Consider the following 24,973-nt stretch of genomic DNA (forward strand, 5'->3'; position numbering starts at 1 on the left):
TCCAACTATTGTGGTATTCCCCAGTTATCATCTATTATCATTCAGTTTATTTCCATCCTCAAACTTATCACAATGTGTAATTAACTAGAGAATCTGTTTATTTACCCAACTAGATCTAAATTCCAGATCAGCTTGCATCTTATCTATGTTAATCCTGCCACTGTATTCCCAGTGCCTATAGCAGTACCTGGTTCATACCAGGTGCTCGAAAAGTATTTGTTGAATGAGTATGTGAAGGAGTTTTGTCCTCACAGTGACAATAAGGTTAATTCAAACTTCTCAGCATGACATTCAGGCCCCAATTTACTTATTTGGGCTTATATTCTGTCTTTTTATACCTCTGTATATTATGCCTGTTGCTATCTCTGTAAAAGCTTGCTTTCTGCCTCAAATGCTCTTCCTCCTACCAAATAATTTACCTTTCAAGGCCCTTCTCAAACACACCTTTTCTGTGAAATTTTTTCCAATCCTACACACACACACACACACACACAGAGAGAGAGAGAGAGAGAGAGAGAGAGAGAGAGAGAGAGGGAATGCGTCCTCTGCTAAGTCCTTGTAATATAGGGTTATAATAGACATAATAATGCTGATGATTATGATAGCTAACATTTTATTGAGCATTAACTCTATGCTGGGTACATAAGCACTTTATATGTTATTATCTCATTTAATCCTGAAAACAACTCTTAAGAGGTAGGTAGGTAGGTAGGTACTATCATAAGTACTTATGTGTCTGTTAGGCTAGCTAGAATCAACTTCATGAAGGCAGGGATGGTGCCTTAAAGCCTTGCTAATTCCCAGAACCTAGCAAAATATCTGTAATGTCATAGGCCCTTAATACAAATTTGCTAAATAATGAATTCTGACAGTAGTTTCTTGTCCCCTGATTTCACTTTGAGAATGGCAATCCCAATCACTTAAAGAACCAGACAATAAAGTATATAAATTTAATCTTAAAGTGATACAGTCCTTTCTAATTACAACAAGAAACTCAGAAGTCATAAAAGGGTTATATACCTAGCTATACAAAAATTTTAAAATATTTGTAGATTAAAAAAAACAAAGTTAACAAAAGCAAACCAGAAATAGAAAATATACATATTCAACCTACATTAGACAAAAGATTAATAATAATAATATAAAGGGCTCTTATAAAAAAATAAGAAAAGGGCTTCCCTGGTGGCACAGTGGTTGAGCGTCCGCCTGCCGATGCAGGGGACACGGGTTCGTGCCCCGGTCCGGGAAGATCCCACATGCCGTGGAGCGGCTGGGCCCGTGAGCCATGGCCGCTGAGCCTGCGCGTCCGGAGCCTGTGCTCTGCAATGGTAGAGGCCACAACAGTGAGAGGCCTGCATACCGCAACAACAAAAAAAAAGTGTGAGAGAAAATAAGAAAAGATAATCAGCCCATTAGAAAAATAGGAACATCATATGAACAGGAAACTTCCAGAAAAAGAATTTTTTTTGGCCAGACCGCACAGCTTGTGGGGTTTTAGTTCCCTGACCAGGGATTGAACTCAAGCCCTCGGCAGTGACAGTGCAAAGTCCTAACCACTGGACCACCAGGGAATTCCCCAGAAAAAGAAATTTAAATGGTTAATAAACATGAAAATATGCTCAAGCTCATTAATTTTAAAAATTGAAAATTAAAACAATAATAGGGATGTATTTATTTATTTATCATATTGTAAAGATGAAAAAAGAATTATAATATTTAACACCAGCAAGGCTGGTGAAAGGGAAAATAAGCACTCTTACACACTCATGCTACAGAAATGCTCTCATACACTTAAAAGATACACACACACACACACACACACACGCACATGGTTGTCCATTGTGGCATTGTTTGTAATAGCAAGAGATTGGAAGCAACTGAAATGTGCAACAATAGAAGCTTGGTTAAGTAAACTATGGTACAGCTATACCATGAAATTGTATGCAGCCAATGAAGAGAATGATGTTACTGCATAACCAAATAATAGATAAGGGGAATTCTCATTTTATAAATATATTCCAGATAATAAGAAAACAATTATAAAAAGGGGAAAGGATTTGAACAGACACTTCATCGAAGAGGATATAAGGTTGGCAGATGAGCACATGAAATGATGTTCAACATCATAAACCGTTAGGGAAATGAAATTAAAACCATGATGAGATAACACTACATAGCTGTTAGAACGGTTAAAATTAAAATTACTGAAAATACTAAGAGCAGAACAAGTGGAAGAACTACCATACATGGCTAGTTCAGATGCAAAATGGTACAGCCACTCTGAAAAATGGTTTGGCAGTTACTTACAAAGTTCAGCATACATTTATCACACAATCCAGTGATCCCACTCCGGGGTATACTACTCAGCAAGAGAAAGGAATGAACAACTTAAATGAATCTCCAAGGCATTAAGCTGAGTGAATGAAGTCAGTCTCAAAAGTTGAAACTATGTGACTCCATGTATATGACATTCTCAGAAAGGAAAAACTATGGGACAGAGAACAAATCAGTGGTTACCAGGGCTTGGGGGTCAGGGAGGACTGACTGCAAAGGGTAATAAGAAGGAATGCTTTGGGGGTGTTGAACTGTTCTTATCCTGTCAGTGGTGGTGATTACAAGTATCTACACATGTGTTAAAATTCATAGGACTGTGTGCCAGGAGATAAATAAATGTTATTGCATGTACATTGGAAATAATTTTTAAAAAGATAAATTGTCATCAGCAGTAATGATACCTTCTATTTCTCCATCTAAGGGAGGAACATCATCTCTCATGGAGAAATCCATAGCTGTCCCTGGTATGTCCATCAAGTCCTCATCACTGGAGCTGCTCTGGAAGCTATTGAAACTCCCCTGCTGAAAGCCTCTGTTATCCATGGCTCCTGTACAGAAAAAAAAACAGGAGGCTTATTACAATGATTTCCAAGCCCCTTACCACTTATTCTTTTTTTATTGTGGTAAATACACATAACATAAAATTTACCATTTAAACCATTTTAAACTGGCAATTCAGTAGCATTTAGCACATTTACAATGATGTGCAATCATCACTATCCATTTCCAGAAATTTTTCATTATCTCAAACAGAAACTTGCTACCCAGTAAACATAACTCCCCATCTCCCTCCCACCCCAGCCCTTTATAACCTCTATTCTCTTTCTGTGTCTGTGATTTGCTGATTCTGGATATTTCATATAAATGTAATCATATAAGATGTGGGCTTTTGTGTCTGGCTTCTTTCACTTCTCATAATTTTCTCAAGGCTCATCCATGCTGTAGCATGTATCAGTATGACATTCCTTTTTAGAACTGAATAACACCCATTGTATGGATATACCACATTTTATTTATTCATTTATCAGTTGATGGACATTTGGGTAGTTTTCACCTTTTGGGTTACCACTTATTCGTATGTCCTCTTTCGTGCTCTTATTTTGACAGTATAGACACACAAACTACTTAGCATAGTCAGTTACCCTCCAGATATAACATACCACTACCCTTACAATGTAGTTGATATTGGTTTTTTGAGAACCACTGCAAATAAGCAAATCAAATGAGGACATGCATACAAAACTCATGGGAGTTCACAATAAAAATCTGAAATAAAAACTAGACAGCAGTATTCAGAAATGTGCTAGCCATCTGGGAGTGGAAAAATATTATTTTATGCCTCCGGCTCTCCCAGAGTTCTTAACACAATATAGATGCACAGAAATACTGGGAAAAAGAGGCATACTGTGCTGTTCAATGTTGTTCTCTGCTCAAGAATTTAATATTAAAGATGAAACACTTTCCACATCCCAAGTGGGAATCTTCAGATCATAAAATTTTATTCAAAAAAATCTTAGTATATTGATCATTTAAAAAAAAAAAAAACAGCATTACAGCCAACTTTATCTAGCCCTGCACCACCATCACCCCAGTTTTTGATGAAATCTTGATCAAGTTTCATAGCCAGCAAAGTTCTATTCGATTAGGCAAATAATACTATTTTTTAAAATTTCATTCATTCATTCATTCATTTTATTTTTGGCTGCATTGGGTCTTTGTTGCTGTGTGCAGGCTTTCTCTAGTTGCAGTGAGCGGGGGTGCCTCTTCGTCGTGGTGTGTGGGCTTCTCATTGTGGTGGCTTCTCTTGTTCTGGAGCACGGGCTTCAGGCGCGCGGGCTTCAGAAGTTGTGGCAAGCGGGCTCGGTAGTTGTGGCTCACGGGCTCCAGACACAGGCTCAGTAGTTGTGGTGCACAGGCTTAGCTGCTCTATGGCACGTGGGATCTTCCCGGACCAGGGCTCGAACCCGTGTCCCCTGCATTGGCAGGCGGATTCTTAACCACTGCACCACCAGGGAAGCCCTAAATAATACTCTTTTAAGAAACTTCTTACTCTGGGTTATCAGAATTATGTGCAAGAATGTGGTAAATACCAAATATGTTAAATTAAACTTTAGGGGGACTTCCCTGGTGGTCCAGTGGTTAAGACTCTGTGCTCCCAATGCAGGGAGCCCGGGTTTGATCCCTGGTCGGGGAACTAAGATCCCACATACTGCAACTGGAAAGCCCGTACGCCACAACTAGAGAAGCCCGTGCACTGCAATGATGACCCTGAGCAGCCATAGTTAATTAATTAATTAATTTAAAATTAATTAATTAAATGTTAGGCCTAAAAAAATTGGAATCACAGCAGTTAAATTAAATATTTTAAACATTGAGCATAAAGGAGAAATAAGCAACATTTACCAGGACTTCAATTAATTTTCAGGCCCTGGGCCATGCGCTTAAAGTGAACGCTTTCACTTAATTTTTCCAGCGTTCCTAAGCTGTGGCATTAGCACTCCTAGTGCAGATGAGGAAACCAAAGCTCAGAGAGACTAAGTAACTTGCCCAGTTAGTGTTTTTAAAAGACGGTAAGCTCCAAATCATGTGTTCAATTTCACAACATCTCACTTATGATAAAGAGGTCAGCCTGAAGGAGGAGGTCAGCATGAGTGACATTTATGAACCACCTATTATGTATGAAGCATTGTGGGATAGTGGGACAGATACAGAAATGATGCTGGGTAGGCCAGATGAGATGAAGATTGAGAGGCAAAGACTTGGGAGTTATCAACATCAAGGTGATGACTGAAATCAAGAGAACAGATATTCTAAGGGAAATCTGCCATTCACTTATGGATAAGGATGAATATAAATAAAAGAAACACATTCTCAACAACATTCTTTAGTATACACCAATAGCTTGAACTCTGTGCAGACATGAATCTAAACAACAGGTTCTCCAGGAACATTACCATGCTTCCATGGTGACATATGGTCAGGTGGAGACGGTAGGGTCATTTACCCAGAGGTACTAATAATTTAGAAAATTATCTATCATAAAACCATTCCCTCAGCTACAAAACCTCTAACCTTCCTATGTGGATCAAATGTTTCCTAGGATACTAAGAATCCATGCTTTGCATCTTCAGCCCAGCTCCCTCGCTGCCAGCCAATCCTTCATCCTCGCTAGACTCTTCCTCCTGCTCTATCCTGCTTCCTTCACGCCCCTTCTCTGAGCACACCTGCAAAAATGCACTTACACAAATTCCTCTGAATTATGATTCTAAGCAAGAGGGTGAAAAAGCGGACTCTGCCGCTGCTTCCAAGTCTAACCTGACTACCACGGATCCTTAGCAGGTTTTTCCTATTACCAACGACACACAGGAAATTCTGAATCTCTCAGTCTTCCCTCCTGTCATCCAGGAAGAAGTGTCTTTAATCTTTATTTAAGAAAAAAATTAGTCTCTCTATTTTGTTCTTGATCTGACTGAGATAGCAGATCCTTACCTGCCTTACTCTGAGTTACTTTATCTTATCCTTTAAGGAAACCTACTATCTCTAGCCCTCATCTCTATCTCAAGCTCCAGTCCTTAATTCCCAAGAATTCCATTTGACACTTCCGTTGCTGCTTCAAACTCAACAGGATGAAAATGAAAAACAAGCAGAAATAACATTAGCCTAAACACAAATAACAAAATCCAAACAAAGCATGTTTCCTGCCCTCACCCCTCACATCAACTTTCCCTTTTAAATGTAGGTGGCATCAGAGTCAATAGTTGCACTTAATATTTGTCTAACTCTGGGATTTACTACGTTCAACGAACCTATAAAAGCAATCTCAAAAGTAGGTATTCCAGGTTTCTAGAAATCTTAACGGAAAACGAGCACCATTTTAGCTGATGAGAAGAACTTGAGAGATTTTCTTTCTGTTTAAATTCATCCAACGCCTGTGAATTCCAGTGACTAGCACTGAAAGTAGGCAAGAAAATTTGCAAAATGATGCAGAATCCTTTCCCTCTCTCTTCACTGGTTATGTGCTTCATTCAGGAAATGATTTAAAATACACAGTTTCAGCAACTCTACATTAGCCACACAAATCATAGGAAGAAAAAGTATGGGGAGTCCAAAAATAATTTATATTTGGCTTTGGAATATGTCCTGTAGTCATATTTTCAGAAGGTATACCTATTGTTCTGGGAATTCATTAAAACAAAATAATGACGCTACAAGATGAAGACTCAACAAAGGAGAAGCTGGAAAACTCTTCCGTTTCCCCATTAGGACCTTACAAACTCCTTCCTGTAACCCACTGACACAGAACAACCCAGCTAAATTGAGCTGCCTCATTTCAAACATTTCATGGAACAGTTATCTGGTTCAGTGTTTGGGTTATAAAGTGCTTCCTTAATAAGTACATAGAAATAAAGGGTCAACAAAAGAAAATTAGAAGCAGCAAGCAGATCAAGCAAAACAGATGCAACAAACTGGAGTTCAACAAAGAAAAAGAACATAATCAGTAAAATTCAAAGTGATATTTTGCCCGTGGATAATCCATTCTGGTAGTAGTTGGTTTTATTTTGCAGATATAAAAAAGTTCCAGACAAAAAGTTAAAGCAGCAGAATAATGAGGAAATAATTTAAAGTTCCTCCAAGTTGAGATTTGATCCTGCATTTAGTTGAACTCCAAGCCTATTGCTCTTTCCATAACACTCTGGGGCTTCCCTATGACATGTCAGTCCAGAGAATGGCACATCTGGAATAAATCAAACCTCTAGATGGTCACAAGCCTGAGGTCAGCCGGAATTTAGGGTAGACCAGGAACAAAGTAACAGGATTTATTATCCCAACTAGTGGATTACTATAGGGCTCGTCATACAAGGAAGGGTTATGGGGGGAGGGCAAACAGGGAAAAATGTTTGGTTGATATCTGCATTACATAGCTGACACTTTCAGTGCCCTTTGTCACCTTCTTGCTTAAAATCATAAGCTGGTTCCCCATTGCCTTTTGGGTCAAGTTTACATTTCTTTGTATGGTATTCAGAGCCCTATCAAATCTAGATCCCATCTACCCAGACAGACTTATCTCCTGCCATAGATTTGTTATACTCCACATAGGCCATGTACTTTAACACCTCCATACCTTTGCTCAGGCCATATATTCTATCTGAAATCCCACCCAGCCCCCATCCTCTTTTTAGCCTGGTGAAATCCCCTTCAATCCATCTCGGGCCAGCTCATACAAGCTTTTCCTCAACACCCCCTTTGTTCAGACATCTATGCTGATTGCATAATCTCTTCCACTTGAGTCTTGTGACTACACCGTATCCTTCTCATTTTTGTGGTCTTAACAACTCTAGTGTTGTTCCAGAGAAGGTATTCAATAAATGCTTATTGAGGAGGATTCTAGTTGGGGAGGAATGGTTAATAGCCAGTCAACATATTTACATAGCCAATACTCAATAAATCTATGCCTTGCACTATGAGGGTAGAGGATTAAGGATACAAAAAACATCTGTTACCCTGTCACTGCTCTCAAGAATTTATTATCTAGTTGGGGAGGAAACTTCCACATAATGTAATTATACAACAGCTAAGTGTTAAACTGCTAGAATAAAAGTGAAACTGGCATTTAGAAAATGGAAGGGAGATTGTAAGCTAGAGAAGCCTTCATGGAGGAAAGAAGGTATTCGAGGACCAGGAAACAAAATGGCCAAAGGCTTGAGATGAGAATGAGGCTGGCATCTGTGCTTGACTAGAGGACAGGGTAGCTGTATGTGAGCAAATGGTTGGGAAGCCAATGGAGTCGCTGTAGTTTTTGAGGAGCAACATGATAAAAACATAACTTTAGGAGGTAAGTGTGGCAGCAGTGGACTGGAAGAGAGAGGATGAAAAGGCTAGGAAGGCAGTTCACCACTTCCAGTTTCAACGTAGGTCATTTAGGATGGAGGAAGAAGGGGGAAAAGGGGAGGAGGAGTGCATATTCCCAACAGCTGTACTGAAAGAGCCAGGTGGGGATGGGGTGGGATGGTGCTAATTTGTGGTATGGCATACTAGCATCTTGTTTAACTAGTGACAGCAACACATGTTGGTACAAACAAATTAATACCTCCATCTCAACTAGCCCATTTGGCAAAAGCAAATGTATAAACCAATGGGCAGGCTGATACACACAACCCTTCAAATAAAAATATAAAGTATGTCACATATTCCAATGCTAACAAACACAAAGAAGCAATAAACTTTTCTATTTCTTATTTTGGTTCAAGAACGATAACTGTTGACCTGCACATGGCATTCCATGTACGTAATATGCCAGATACCACAAATGTGGAAAAGGGAGGATGCAAAAGGAAAAAAGGGTAAGAGAGGCATTATACAACCTACCAAGATACAAGTATTGTCTTATCATTTAAAAGAAAGAACATTAAGTCAATCCTAAGTATAACATTGAAGGTGACAAGAACTGGCACATACATAAAATCACCCTTTTTCTACCCACTATACTTTGAGCTACTTGAGGACAGGGTACCTTAAATCTGTATTCCTAAGTGCCTGACACAAAGAGAGCTCAGTAAATAATCTAGATTATACTCCGATTCCAGTTTTAGTTACTTTATTTTGAGAGGCAGAAATGAAATGCAAATCTTGGACAGTAGTCTCTGAGGTGCCTTATTTCAGAGGTTTGGGCCAATCCTAACCCAAGTCACCTTCTCTACCTGTCAAAATTTCAAGTAAAAAGTTCCAGGAGGAAATAACAATGCTTCTTCTCACAGTGTGGCCTTCATCTGGGAGTCATCCTCACAGACAAGTAGGGGTTATGAGAAAAAACAGAACTCAGAGCAGGCAGTACGAGAACAGCAGTTCTCAAATTTTTTGGTCTCAGGATCCCTTTAGTCCTCAAAATTATTGAGGGACCTAAAGAGCTTGTATTTATAGGGGTTCTATCTATAGATATTTACTGAATTAGAAATCAAACCCCAGAAATGTTCAAAATAAATATTTATTAATGTATTTAAATATAATAATACTCATCCCATTATATGTTTATGTTAACTTTTGGGAAAAAAATCTATATTTTCCAAAAAAAATTAGTGAGAGGCATTTTGCAAATCTTTTTATTTTTTAATTTTTTAGATTTTTAAATTTTTTATTCTTACTTTTATTTATTTATTGGCCTCACCACGCTGCTTGCAAGATCTTAGTTACCTGACCAGGGTTTGAACCCGGGCCCCCTGCAGTGGAAGCTCAGAGTCCTAACCACTGGACCACCAGAGAATTCCCACAAATCTTTTTAATGTCTGCCTTAAGAGGACACATATTCCATTAGCCATCAGAGCAATGACATCAGCACCTGTCATACAGCCTCTAGAAAACTCCACTGCATATTCATGAGAAAATGAGAATGAAAAAGGCAAAGAAAATCTTAATATTAATGTGAAAATAGTTTTGATTTTGCAGACCCCATGACAGGGTCTCAGGAAGCACAGACCACTCTTTGAGAATTGTTAAAGGAGAGAAAGAACACAGAATGGAGAAACCATACTTGGGCAACACTCATGACTGGTAAGAAGGAGGAAGAGGACAAACCAGTCAGATGAGACCGTGTTGACAGATGAAGGAAGTGGAAGTGAAGCAAACTAATATTTCCTATAAATATTTTTCCAAAGGAGAAATAGCCTTGATATATAAAGAGATTGTTCAAATCATTAAAACTGAATCCCAACAGATGACAGGGCAAAAGATATTGGTAAGTAGATAATTTATTAAAGAAAACGGGGAAAGGGGTTTTAAAAATTCAGAGAAATTAAAATTGAAACCATAATATGCTATTGTCCCTTAGCATTTCTTTGGTTTTATCTCAGAAATTCTTTCTTTCTTTCTTTCTTTTTTTTTTTTGGCTGTGCCACATAGATTGTGGGATCTTAGTTCCCCAACCAGGGATCGAACCCAGGCCCCTGCAGTGAAAGTGCCAAGTCCTAACCACTAGACCACCAGGGAATTCCCTCAGAGATTCTTCAAATATGGTAACACTCTGATAGAAAGGCTTTCAAGAGTGACAAATAAGATGGCTAGAGAAGCACCCTGAAGTTCAAGGACAAGAGCCTGCCAGGCCTGACAAAGACACCACTCATATTTTATAGATCACTTTCACTTTGGAATATATGAGTAAAACACCAAAATAAACTTTAAGAAACTGAAATATAGCATTACATTGAAAGATTTGCCTACTATAAATAAGGAGAGTTTATTCCAAGAACACAAGACTGATATCACAAGGGAAATTGTCGACATCATTTATCAGACTAACAGATAAAATTTTAAAAGCCATAATTATCTCAACAGATGTCAAGAACAGATTTTAAAAGTTTATATTTATTCCAGATTAAAATATTTTAAAAATATTCCAGGTGGAAAATTTGTTTCTTGACATGATACAGAAAATTTAAATTAAAACCAAGAAGCAAAATCTCATTCCCCTTAATACAGGAAGATAATGATGCCTCCTGTTGCCTATTATATTTAACATGGTAAAAGAAAACTTTAAGAGGAAAAAAGTGAAGAATGCATATAGGAAAGGAAGAAATATATTTTGATGTTTGGATTGCATGAATACATATCTATACAGCTCTAAAAATATTAACTAAAAATAACTAAAGGTAATAAATGAATTCAGAAATTATAAGGCAAATAGACAAAAAAACAACTGCATTCCCATGTACTATCACAGAACTAGAAAATACAATAATTTATTTATGATAGAGACATACACTTGAAACACAATATTACTGTAAAATTTATAAAATCCAAGTAGGAGGAAAAAAAGAATGACATAAATCAACAAAGAAGTATCATGCTCATGGATAGAAAGTCTAAATATAGTAAGAACAAAACAGACACCAATCTGAATTGTATTACAACTATATATTAATCTAGAGTCCCTATGGCATCCTTTAGATAACTTGAAAGATTGATAGTGAACTTTACCTGGAAGAATAAGTAGGCAAGGATACTAGTGTATATATTTTCTTAAGTAAATATGGCAAACATAACCTGTCAGATTTTAATCTTCTACAAAGAAACAATCATCAAAACCTTATGGCACTGGATTAAGAATAGAGATTCTAGCAGTGGACACGCACTATTTTACGAACTTAATAGCTGATAAACCAGAAGCAACACAACTATAAGGAAAGGATCAACCACTTTTTAGTAAATAGTTGAGGGATTGCTAGATATCAAAATGGAAAACAATGTACAATTACAACATATACCACATTGTGATAAATTCCAAATGGGTTTTTTTAGGGTTGATTTTTAAAATAACACAGAATAGTATATTCATTCCAGATGTGGTGGACAGGCAAAGTTATTTCTGACCATGGACACATACAAAATGGATTAATTAATATGTAGTAAAATAAATAACATTTTGCATCAGGGAATGTATGTAATAAAATGAAGTGAAAAGAACAGAGGAACAAATCTGTGTCATCATTGATAAAGGTAATAAAAAAGGTGGATGCACATATTCAAGTAAAGATTAAAGGAGGATTTCTGGTCAAGAATGTAATAAGGAGCTTGGAAGTTCTCATTCTCATCCTCACAATGAGAAAAAACTGAACAAACTGAAAATCAACAACTCTCCTTAGATCCATCAGAGAACTCAGATTACAGGACAAACTACTGTCTCCAAACTTAGGGAGACAGACAGGCGGATACAGAGAATCATAGCTTACACTAGCGGAACCCTCTTTGAGAACCAGTGCCAGGGTAGGAGAACCTAAACTGTAATTGAAGAATAGCTAGAGGCTTAGTGTGGACAAATTTGAGAGTTAAGAACTCGAAAAGGCCCAGTGAAGACCAGAGAAAAATCCCCTCGTGCTTCCAGTAGGGGCAGGAAAATGAACAGGGCATTCTCTTCTTTTTACAAGGCTGGTCCTCAGGAGAAACTATTTTACCAACGCCTAACCAACTTAGCGGAAAGGAAAACTGAAGTCTAGCTCCCTCCAGCCTTCCTGTCTCACATAAAGGAGAAAAAACAAAAGAAAATAAAACTGAGAAGCACCTGTGAAGTTCACAGTCAAGGGGGCACAGGCTTGCTAAAAGACTGAAACCTAATCATAGGACTATAGAACACATCCCTTCCTCCATGCCTTACTAACACATCAACAGGGCTCATGAATAACAATAGGAGAATATAACTATAAGAACTGCAAAACCCAAATACATATGAGGGACAAAAACAAAGACATTAGAGAAAATTTTAGCCTCTGACACATACAGATACAGCAAACAGTAAACATATCCTAACCCCCATCCAGATAAACATAAAATCTCACACTAAAGGCCTATTTACTTTAGTTATTTTTACCCAGTATATCATTGTCCAGCTTTCAAAAAAAATTCCAAGGCATACTAAAAGACCAGGAAAAAAAAACAAAAACAGCATGTAGAGACAGAGCAAGCATCAGAACCAGAGTCAGATGTGGAAGGAATGTTGGAATTTTCAGAACAGCAATTTAAAGTAACTATGATTAATATTCTAAGGGCCTTGGAAAAGGTGGACAACATGCAAGAACAGATGGGTAATGTAAACAGAGAGATGGAAACTAAAAGAAAAAATCAAAAGGAAATACTAGAAATGAAAAATGCTGTAAAAAAAAAGGTGAAGAATGTCTTTGATAGATGCATCAACAGACTGAACACAGCAGAGGAAAAGGATCAGCAAGTTTGAAGAAATGTCAATAGAAACTTCTAAAACTGAAATGCCAAAAGAAAAGAAGAATGAAAAGAATATCAAGAGCTGTGGGACAATTACAAAAGGTGTAACATACACATAACGGCAATAACAAGAAGAAATGCTGCAAAAGAAATATTTGAAGCAATAATAATGAAGCAATAAAAACCACAGGTCCAGAAAGCTCAGAGAACATGAAGGAGGATAAATATATACATACATACATACTACAACTAGGCATATAATACCCAAACTGCAGAAAATCAAAGTCTTGAAAGTAGCCAGAGGAATAAACACCTTACCTATAGAAGAGCAAAGATAAGAAATACACCAGACTTCTCTTCAGAAACCATGCAATCAAGAAGAGAGAAGAGTGAAAAATATGAAGTATTGAAAAAAACCACGGATCAAGAATTCTGAATCCAGAGAAATTATCCTTCAAAACTGAATGAGAAATAAAGACTTTTCTCAGAAAAGCAAAAATTGAGGTAATTTGTCAGCAGTAGACCTGCCTTTCAGGAAATGTTAAAAGATATTCTTTAGAAAAAAGAAAAATGATAGAGGTTAGAAACTCATATCTATGTAAAGAAAGGAAGAGTGCTAGAGAAAGAATAAAGTAAAATAAAATATTTTTTAATTCTTAATTGAGCTACAGACAACAGTTTGTGCAAAATAATAACAGCAACAATATTCAGTGATGATATCTTATGGATAAGTGAAATGAAAGACAGGAATATTATAAGGGACAGAGGGAGGAAGTGGGAATACTCTGAAAATAAGGTACTTGCATTATTACTCATTAAGTAGAATTGTGTTATTTGAAAGAAGACTTAGATTAGCTGTAAATGTATATTGCAAACATAAGGGCAACCACTAAAAAAAGTAAAAAGATAAAAAGGAAAGGAAAAAGTATGATTAATATGCTAAGAAAGGAGGAAAAATGGACTCTCACAAAATGTTCAATTAAAACTAGAAGGCAAAGAAAGAGTGGAAGATAAAATAAGAAAACAACAAGGGCAACAAATAGGAAACAGTAACAAATATGGCAGATAATGTGGACTCAACATATCAGTAATCACTTTACACATCAATAGTCTATTAAATATACCAATTAAAAGGCAGAGACTGCCATAGTGGATAAAAATACAACACCCAACTATGTTGTCTATAAGAAACCATGCTAACACTAATTAAAAGGAAGCTAGAGTAGCTATATTAATTTCAGAAAAAGCTAACTTCAGAGCAAGGCAAATTATCAGGGATAAAGAGGTACATTACAAAATGATAAAGGGGTCAATTCTCTAAGAAGCCATAGGAATCCTTAATGTGTATGTGCCTAACAACAGAGCATAAAAATACATGAGGCGAAAACTGACAGAATGACAAAGAGAAACAGATGAACCCACCATTATAGTTGGAGACTTCAACAGCCCTCTACTGGAAATGGACAGATCCAGAACCAGAAAATCAGTAAATACATAGCTGAACTAAATAGCATCAACCAACTGAATCAAGTTGGCAAATATAGAATCCTTCATCTAACAGCAGCAGCAGAATACACTTTTTTTTTTTACACTTTCTTCTTAAGCTCACATGGATCATTCACAAAGACAGATGACATTCTGGGCCCTGAAATACACCTTAACAATTAAAAAAAAAACAGAAATCATGCAAAGTTTGCTCTCAGATCGTAATGGAATTAAACTAGAAATCAACAACAGAAAGGTAGCTGGAAAAACCGAAAATACTTAGAGATTAAAGGACACACTTCTAAATAACACATGGGTCAAAGAATAAGTCACAAGAGAAATTAAACATTTTGAAGTAAATGAAAATTTAAAATCAAAATTTGTGAGAAGCAGCAAAACCAGCACTTAGAGGGAAATTTATAGCATTCAATGCATATATTAGAAAAGAAGAAAGGTCTAAAATCAACCCTCTAAGTTTCCACCTTAGGAAACTAGGAAAAGAAGGGCAAATTAAACCCAAAGTAAGCACAAGAAAATAAATAATAAAAATTAGAGCAGAAATCGATGAAACTGAAGACAGGAAATTAATAAAATAAATCAACAAAACCAAGAGTTGGTTCTTTTAACAGATCGATAAAATTAATAAACCTATAGCCAGGTTAACTAAGAAAAAGAGAGAGAAGATACAAATTAATAATGTCAAAAATGAAACAGGAACCATCACTATTCATCTTATGGACATTAAAAAGATAATAAAGAAATATTATTAGAAAATCTATGCTCACAAATTTGATAACCTAGATGAAATGGACTAATACCTTGAAAAATACAGTCTACCAAAACTCACACAAAGAGAAACAGATCAGTGAATATGCTTATATCTATTAAATAAGTTGAATCACTAATAACCTTCCAAAACAGAAAGCACCAGACCCAGATGGAATCACTAGTGAATCCTACCAAACATTTAAAGAAATTATATCAATTCTCCACAATCTCTTTCAAAAAATAGAAGCAGAGAGATTATTTCCTAACTCATTTTATGAGACTAGCATTATCTTAATACCAAAACAAGACAAAGACAAGAATAGAAAACTACAATATTTCACATGAGCACAGTTGCAAAAAGCCTCAACAAAATATTAGCAGATCAAATCCAACAATGTATAAAAGAGTTATATGCCATAACCAAGTATGATTTATTTCAGGCATGCAAGGCAGGTCCACCATTAAAAAATCAATTAGTATAATGCATTACATCAACAAGCCTAAAGAAGAAAAATCGTAAGAACATATCAATCGATGCAAAAAGAAAAAAAGCATTTGACAAAAATCCAACATCCATTCATGATAAAATCTCTCAACAAACCAGGAATGAAGGGGAACTTCCTCAACTAGAGCTAACATTTTAAACATAATGGTAAGGACCTAGATGCCTTCCTGCTAAGACCAGGAATAAGACAAGGATGTCTGTGCTCACGACTCCTACTCAGCATCATACTAGAAGTCCCAACTAATGCAATAACAATTAAAGGAAACAAAAGGTATACAGTTTGGGAAGGAAGCAATAAAACTGTCTTTGTTCACAGACAACATGATTGTCTACACAGAAAAAAGCTCCTGGAACTAATGATTAACTCTAGCAAGGTTGCAGGATACAAGGTTAATATACAAAAGTCAACTACTTTCTTGTATATCAGCAATGAACAAATGGAATTTCAAATTAAAAGCACAATGCCATTAGAGCTGTAAAATGTGCTGCTGTGGGGAGGACTAAATGAACCAGAAATCATTACTCCTTCTAGCCTGGAAAATCTCCAACATTAGTTTACACCATAGGAAACAATCTTTTTTGCCTGTATCATGAACAGCCACTCTGGGGTATTTGAAAGAGTTTATAATAAAGTTTTTCAATTGGAGATTGTGGCTATAGAGATACTCATCAGAGAACTATAACAACGTCAGTGATTCCCAGAAAGTCATCGGGCTTGGAGGGCAGGAAGCCTCTCCACGATGCATGTCATCTCGGAATAGATCATGTCATGAAATCTCTTTCTACACCACTCTTACAGAGAACCTGGCAGTGTTTTCCTAAACAGATGCCCTAGTATCAAAAGCTCAACTGATGGAATGAGATGTAAACCCCTAACATAGTAGGAAAATACACATAAAGGACTGGAGAGAAGGAAAGAGTTCAGGACTGGTTGTCAGGAAACCCAGTCCTGTGTCCCTTCCTCCTCTGCCTCTCTAAATATCAGTTTTCACATTTGTAAAATGTGCTCCCTCACCCCACCCACCAAGGATCATAAACTCTTTGAGGGCAGTGGTAAGTCTTAGCTCCAGAATCACACATCTAGGTTTGGCCAAGAATAAAACTGTAAAATAAAAAAAAAAAATTAAACACAGTGCCATTTACATTAGCACCAAAAATATGAAATAATTAGGTATAAATCTAATAAAATGTGTACAAGATCTATATGATTAAAGAAATCAAAGATCTAAATAAATGGAGACATATTTCATGCACATGGACAGGAAGACTCAATACTGTCAAAGACGTCAGTTCTTCCCAGCTTGATCTATAGATTCAATGCAATCCTCATCAAAATACCAGAAAGTTATTTTGTGGATATCAACAAACTGATACTAAAGTTTATATGGAAGGGCAAAAAAGTCAGAAAACCTCACACAATATTGAAGGAGAAGAACAAAGTCGGAGCACTGACATTACCCAACTTCAAGACTTATTAAAAAGCTACAGTAATTAAGACAATGTGGTGTTGGTGGAAGAATAGACAAATTGATCAATAAAACAGACTAGAGAGCCCAGAAATAAACCCACACAAACATAGTCAACTGATCTTTGAGAAAGAACAAGAGGCAATTCAATGGAGAAAGGACAGTCTTTTCAACAAACGGTACTGGAACTGGACATCCACATGCAAAAGAGAAAATGAATCTAGACAAAGATCTGCAACTTTCACAAAAATTAACTCAAAATGGATCACAGACCTAAATGTAAAGTGCAAAACTATAAAACTCCTGCAAGAAAACCTAGGTGACCTTGGGTTTGGAGATAACTTTTTAGCTACAACACCAAAAGTATGATCTATGAAAGAAAAAAGTTGAAAAATTGGACTTTATTAAAATTAAAAACTTCTGCTCTGCAAAAGCCACTGCTAAAAGAATGAAAAAAACAAGGCACATATGGGAGAAAATATTTGCAAAAGACACACCTGATAAGGGACTGGTACCCAAAACATACAAATAACTCTTAAAGAAGTTTTTTTTTTTCTTTTGGGCACGCTGCGCAGCTTATGGGATCTTAGTTCCCCGGCCAGATATTGAACCCGGGCCCTCAGCAATGAAACTGCAGAGTCCTAACCACTGGACCACCAGGGAATTCCCAAGAACTCTTAAAAGAGTTTACACATAAGGAAATTCTGACTCTTAAAAATCATCCTGTGGAACACAGAAATCTGTATTGAAGTTATTTAAACCAGTGGTTCTCCAAGCGCACCGTGCATCAGAATCCCCTGAAGGGCTTATTACACAGACTGCTGGGCTGCCTACCGGAGCCCACCCCCGATTTTCTGATTCCCTAAGTCTGAGGTGGGACCTGACCATTTGATTTTCTAACAAGGTCCCTGGGAATGCTGGTGCTGCTGGCCCTGTGCATCAAGAAAGATGTAAAGTCTGAGAAAAATAAGAGCAAAGCCGAGCAGCCACCAAAATGGGGTTTTAGAGTACACAAAAAGTTACAAGGCACATATTAAACAAGTTGAGTCTTTTTTTGCAGAGTACATTAGGCGAAGTTGGGAGAGAACAAGTCCCACTTATTTAAGAACTTGAGAAAAGATTGAAAAGTTGTTTGTCTTTTCCTATCACACTCTTTCTCTCTCTGTGTCTCTCTCACCATCTGTAATACTGTATTGCTATACTGACCTGAAATCATAAATCTGTAATGGGCAATGGGCAAAGGCACTAAGAAAGGTAGGAATGAACAGATCAGCCTAGCTGAAATGGAGAGTGCACTGGAGAATACTGCTAAGGCCTCCTAAAAATGCTAGACTAAATCTGCATTCTCCATCCCCTCCCTCTTTTCTCTTAAAGATTGATCCTAGATAGCATAACTCATTGGACTATCCCTCATTTCCAGGAGACAAAACAGGCTGCTGATAAGCAACTCTGAACTCTGGCACAATATCCTCTGCCACTCTCTCTCTACACCCAAACATGTACGTAGTCAAAAGGTGGATGGAGAACATAAGAAGAGTTTCTAAGAAACTCCTAAATGTGCCCACAAAGCCAAACATCCAATGCTGTCTATTACGTTCACCTCAGTTTTTCTAGCAACCAGCATAGTGGCTGGCGCATAGTAAATGCTCCCTAAATAATTGCTGGAAGAGTGACCAAATCTGAGGGAAGTGATGTAAATCTGAACGGTCCTCCTGTATGATCACAATGCATACTTTCCTTAGACCCAGGCATATAGATGATGGGTTCAGAAAGCCCAGCACCTACATGTAATGAATATGAGGGAGGGAGCCAATCAGAAGGCTCAGGTATGGGAAAAGTGTGTGTACATACATGTGCAAGCACTTCCACCTACCTGCAATGACAAGGCCCATCCCGACACACTACACGTGTACATAATAGATAATGATGAAATCTACTCTTCCATATGCTTCCAATGGTCTGCTAAAAAGAAGATTTGCCTTTCTGTGCACTGAGAGGATGAAACACAAGGCTTATTTCCGTGCACACTGAACATGCAGACACGATGATAATAAAGATGTTTATTCTCACACAAATCCCCTAGACAGTAAGGCCACTGCACCCCCCCAAAAGCCACTCAATAAATATTTATCAAAGAAATAAATGAGGAGGAGGGGGGAAGACGGCGGAAGACTAAGACGCGGAGATCAACTTCCTCCCCACAGATACATTAGAAATACATCTACACGTGGAACAACTCCTACAGAACACCTACTGAACGCTGGTAGAAGATGTCAGACCTCCCAAAAGGCAAGAAACTCCCCACGTACCTGGGTAGGGCAAAAGAAAAAGAATAAACAGAGACAAAATAATAGGGACGGGACCTGCACCACTGAGAGAGAGCTGTAAAGGAGGAAAGGTTTCCACACACTAGGAAGCCCCTTCATGGGCGGAGACTGCGGGTGGCGGAGGGGGGAAGCTTGGGGGCCGCGGAGGAGCACAGCAAAAGGGGTGCGGAGGGCAAAGCGGGGAGATTCCCACACAGAGGATCGGTGCCGACTGGCCCTCACCAGCCCGAGAGGCTTGTCTGCTCACCTGCCGGGGCAGGCGGGGCTGGAAGCTGAGGCTTGGGATTCGGTTGGAGCGCAGGGAGAGGACTGGGGTTGGCGGCATGAACACAGCCTGCAGGGGGTTAGTGCACCACGGCTAGCCGGGAGGGAGTCCGGGGAAAAGTCTGGACCTGCGAAGAGGCAAGAGACTTGTTCTTCCCTCATTGTTTCCTGGTGCGCGAGGAGAGGGGATTAAGAGCCCTGCTTAAAGGAGATCCAGAGACGGGCGCAGGCCGCGGCTAAAAGCGTGGACCCCAGAGACGGGCGGGAGACGCTAAGACTGCTGCTGCCGCCACCAAGAAGCTTGTGTGCGAGCACAGGTCACTATCCACAACCCCCTCCCAGGGAGCCTGTACAGCCCACCACTGCCAGGGTCCCGGGATCCAGGGACAACTCCTCTGGGAGAACGCACGGCGCGCCTCAGGCTGGTGCAACGTCACGCTGGCCTCTGCCACCACAGGCTTGCCCCGCACTCCGTACCCCTCCCTTCCCCTGGCCTGAGTGAGCCAGAGCCCCCGAATCAGCAGCTCCTTTAACCCCGTCCTGTCTGAGTGAAGAAAAGACGCCCTTCAGTGCAGAGGCGGGGCCAAATCCAAAGCTGAGCCCCTGGGAGCTGTGAGAATGAAGAAGAGAAAGGGAAATCTCTCCCAGCAGCCTCAGAAGCAGCGGATTAAAGCTCCACAATCAACTTGATGTACCCTGCATCTGTGGAATACCCGAATAGACAACGAATCATCCCAAATTGAGGAGGTGGACTTTGAGAGCAAGATTTATGATTTTTTCCCCTTTTCCTCTTTTTTGTGAGTGTGTATGTGTATGCTTCTGTGTGAGATTTTGTGTGTACAGCTTTGCTTCCACCATTTGTCCTAGGGTTCTATCCGTCCGTTTTTTTTCTTTGTTTTTACTTAAAAAATTTTTTTTTCCTTAATAATTATTTATTTTAATAACTTTATTTTATTTTACCTTACTTTATTTTATTTTCTTTTATCCTCTTTCTTTCTACTTTTTCTCCCTTTTATTCTGAGCCGTGTGGATGAAAGACTCTTGGTGCTGCAGCCAGGAGTCAGTGCTGTGCCTCTGAGGTGGGAGAGCCAACTTCAGGACACTGGTCCACAAGAGACCTCCCAGCTCCATGTAATATCAAACGCCGAAAATCTCCCAGAGATCTCCAACTCAACACCAACACCCAGCTTCACTAAACGACCAGCAAGCTACAGTGCTAGACACCCGATGCCAAACAACTAGCAAGACAGGAACACAACCCCACCCATTAGCAGAGAGGCTGCCTAAAATAATAATAAGTCCACAGACACCCCAAAACACACCACCAGACGTGGACCTGCCCACCACAAAGACAAGATCCAGCCTCATTCACCAGAACACAGGCACTAGTCTCCTCCACCAGGAAGCCTATACAACCCACTGAACCAACTTTAGCCACTGGGGACAGACACCAAAAACAACGGGAACTACGAACCTGCAGCCTGCAAAAAGGAGACCCCAAACACAGTAACATAAGCAAAATGAGAAGACAGAAAACCACACAGCAGATGAAGGAGCAAGATAAAAACCCACCAGACCTAACAAATGAAGAGGAAATAGTCAGTCTACCTGAAAAAGAATTCAGAATAATGATAGTAAAGATGATCCAAAATCTTGGAAATAGAATAGAGAAAATGCAATAAACATTTAACAAGGACCTAGAAGAACTAAAGATGAAACAAGCAACGATGAACAACACAATAAATGAAATTAAAAATACTTTAGAAGGGATCGATAGCAGAATAACTGAGGCAGAAGAACCGATAAGTGACCTGGAAGATAAAATGGTGGAAATAACTACTGCAGAGCAGAATAAAGAAAAAAGAATGAAAAGAACTGAGGACAGTCTCAGAGACCTCTGGGACAACATTAAACGCACCAACATTTGAATTATAGGGGTTCCAGAAGAAGAAGAGAAAAAGAAAGGGACTGAGGAAATATTTGAAGAAAGTTGAAAGGAAGTTGAAAACTTCCCTAATATGGAAATAGTTAATCAAGTCCAGGAAGCACAGAGAGTCCCATACAGGATAAATCCAAGGAGAAACATGCCAAGGCACATATTAATCAAACTGTCAAAAATTAAATACAAAGAAAACATATTAAAAGCATCAAGGGAAAAACAACAAATAACATACAAGGGAATCCCCATGAGGTTAACAGCAGATCTTTCAGCAGAAACTCTGCAAGCCAGAAGAGACTGGCAGGACATATTTAAAGTGATGAAGGAAAAACAACTACAACCAAGATTACTCTACCCAGCAAGGATCTCATACAGATTTGATGGAGAAATTAAAACTATTATAGACAAGCAAAAGCTGAGAGAGTTCAGCACCACAAAACCAGCTTTACAACAAATGCTAAAGGATCTTCTCCAGGCAGGAAACACAAGAGAAGGAAAAGACCTACAATAGCAAACCCAAAACAATTAAGAAAATGGGAAAAGGAACATACATCTCGATAATTACCTTAAATGTAAATGGATTAAATGCTCCCACTAAAAGACACAGACTGGCTGAATGGATACAAAAACAAGACCCGTATATATGCTGTCTACAAGAGACCCACTTCTGATCTAGAGACACATACCGACTGAAAGTGAAGGGATGGAAAAAGATATTCCATGCAAATGGAAACCAAAAGAAAGCTGGAGTAGCAATTCTCATATCAGACAAAATAGACTTTAAAATAAAGACTATTAGAAGAGACAAAGAAGGACACTACATAATGATCAAGAGATCGATCCAAGAAGAAGATATAACAATTGTAAATCTTTATGCACCCAACAAAGGAGCACCTCAATACATAAGGCAAATACTAACAGCCATAAAAGGGGAAATCGACAGTAACACATTCATAGTAGGGGACTTTAACACCCCACTTTCACCAATGGACAGATCATCCAAAATGAAAATAAATAAGGAAACACAAGCTTTAAATGATACATTAAACAAGATGGACTCAATTGATATTTATAGGACATTCCATCCAAAAAACAACAGAATACACATTTTCTCAAGTGCTCATGGAACATTCTCCAGGAGAGATCATATCTTGGGTCACAAATCAAGCCTTAGTAAATTTAAGAAAATTGAAATTGTATCAACTATCTTTTCCAACCACAACTCTATGAGACTAGATATCAATTACAGGAAAAGATCTGTAAGAAATACAAACACATGGAGGTTAAACAATACACTACTTAATAACGAAGTGAACACTGAAGAAATCAAAGAGGACATAAAAAAATATCTAGAAACAAATGACAATGGAGACATGATGACCCAAAACCTATGGGATGCAGCAAAAGCAGATCAAAGAGGAAAGTTTATAGCAATACAATCCTACCTTAAGAAACAAGAAACATCTCGAATAAACAACCTAACCTTGCACCTAAAGCAATTAGAGAAAGAAGAACAAAAAAAAACCCAAAGTTAGCAGAAGGAAAGAAATCATAAAGATCAGATCAGAAATAAATGAAAAAGAAATGAAGGAAACGATAGCAAAGATCAATAAAACTAAAAGCTGGTTCTTTGAGAAGATAAACAAAATTGATAAACCATTAGCCAGATTCATCAAGAAAAAAAGGGAGAAGACTCAAATCAATAGAATTAGAAATGAAAAAGGAGAAGTAACAACTTACACTGCAGAAATACAAAAGATCATGAGAGATTACTACAAGCAACTCTATGCCAATAAAATGGACAACCTGGAAGAAATGGACAAATTCTTAGAAATGCACAACCTGCCAAGACTGAATCAGGAAGAATTAGAAAATATGAACAGACCAGTCACAAGCACTGAAATTGAAACTGTGATTAAAAATCTTCCAACAAGGCTTCCCTGGTGGCACAATGGTTGAGAGTCTGCCTGCCGATGCAGGGGACACGGGTTCGTGCCCCGGTCCGGGAAGATCTCACATGCCACGGAGTGGCTGGGCCCATGAGCCATGGCCGCTGAGCCTACGCATCCGAAGCCTGTGCTCCACAACGGGAGAGGCCACAACAGTGAGAGGCCCACGTACCGCAAAAAAAAAAAAAAAAATTCTTCCAACAAACAAAAGCCCAGGACCAGATGGCTTCACAGGTGAATTCTACCAAACATTTAGAGAAGAGCTAATACCTATCCTTCTCAAACTCTTCCAAAATATAGCAGAGGGAGGAACACTCCCAAACTCCTACGAGGCCACCATCACCCTGATACCAAAACCAGACAAGGATGTCACAAAGAAAGAAAACTACAGGCCAATAACACTGATGAACATAGATGCAAAAATCCTCAACAAAATACTAGCAAACAGAATCCAACAGCACATTAAAAGGATCATACACCATGATCAAGTGGGGATTATTCCAGGAATGCAAGGATGCTTCAATATACGCAAATCAATGTGATACACCATATTAACAAATTGAAGGAGAAAAACCATATGGTCATCTCAATAGATGCAGAAAAAGCTTTCGACAAAATTCAACACCCATTTATGATAAAATCCCTGTAGAAAGTAGGCATAGAGGGAACTTTCCTCAACATAATAAAGGCCATATATGACAAACACACAGCCAACATCGTCCTCAATGGTGAAAAACTGAAAGCACTTCCACTAAGATCAGGAAGAAGACAAGGTTGCCCACTCTCAGCACTCTTATTCAACATAGTTTTGGAAGTTTTAGCCACAGCAATCAGAGAAGAAAAGGAAATAAAAGGAATCCAAATCGGAAAAGAAGAAGTAAAGCTGTCACTGTTTGCAGATGACATGATACTATACATAGAGAATCCTAAGGATGCTACCAGAAAACAACTAGAGCTAATCAATGAATTTGGTAAAGTAGCAGGATACAAAGTTAATGCACAGAAATCTCTGGCATTCCTATACACTAAGGATGAAAAATCTGAAAGTGAAATCAAGAAAACACACCCATTTACCATTGCAACAAAAGGAATAAAATATCTAGGAATAAACCTACCTAAGGAGACAAAAGACCTGTATGCAGAAAATTATAAGACACTGATGAAAGAAGTTAAAGATGATACAAATAGATGGAGAGATATACCATGTTCTTGGATTGGAAGAATCAACATTG

General features: G+C 38.3%; 1 protein-coding gene across 4 annotated transcripts in view; it reads right to left on the bottom strand.

Annotated features, from left to right (window-relative positions):
* Window positions 1-24,973, bottom strand: part of CLCN5 (chloride voltage-gated channel 5) — a 159,568-nt gene that overhangs the window by 43,664 nt on the left and 90,931 nt on the right. For all 4 annotated transcript variants that reach the window (XM_067724457.1, XM_067724459.1, XM_067724458.1 and 1 more), the window contains one exon: window positions 2,736-2,882. In XM_067724457.1, the coding sequence (XP_067580558.1) occupies window positions 2,736-2,882 (147 nt within the window). The remainder of the gene's footprint in view (window positions 1-2,735; window positions 2,883-24,973) is intronic.

This window comes from Pseudorca crassidens, chromosome X (genome assembly GCF_039906515.1).
Source record: "Pseudorca crassidens isolate mPseCra1 chromosome X, mPseCra1.hap1, whole genome shotgun sequence".
In the NCBI taxonomy this organism is placed as follows: domain Eukaryota; kingdom Metazoa; phylum Chordata; class Mammalia; order Artiodactyla; family Delphinidae; genus Pseudorca; species Pseudorca crassidens.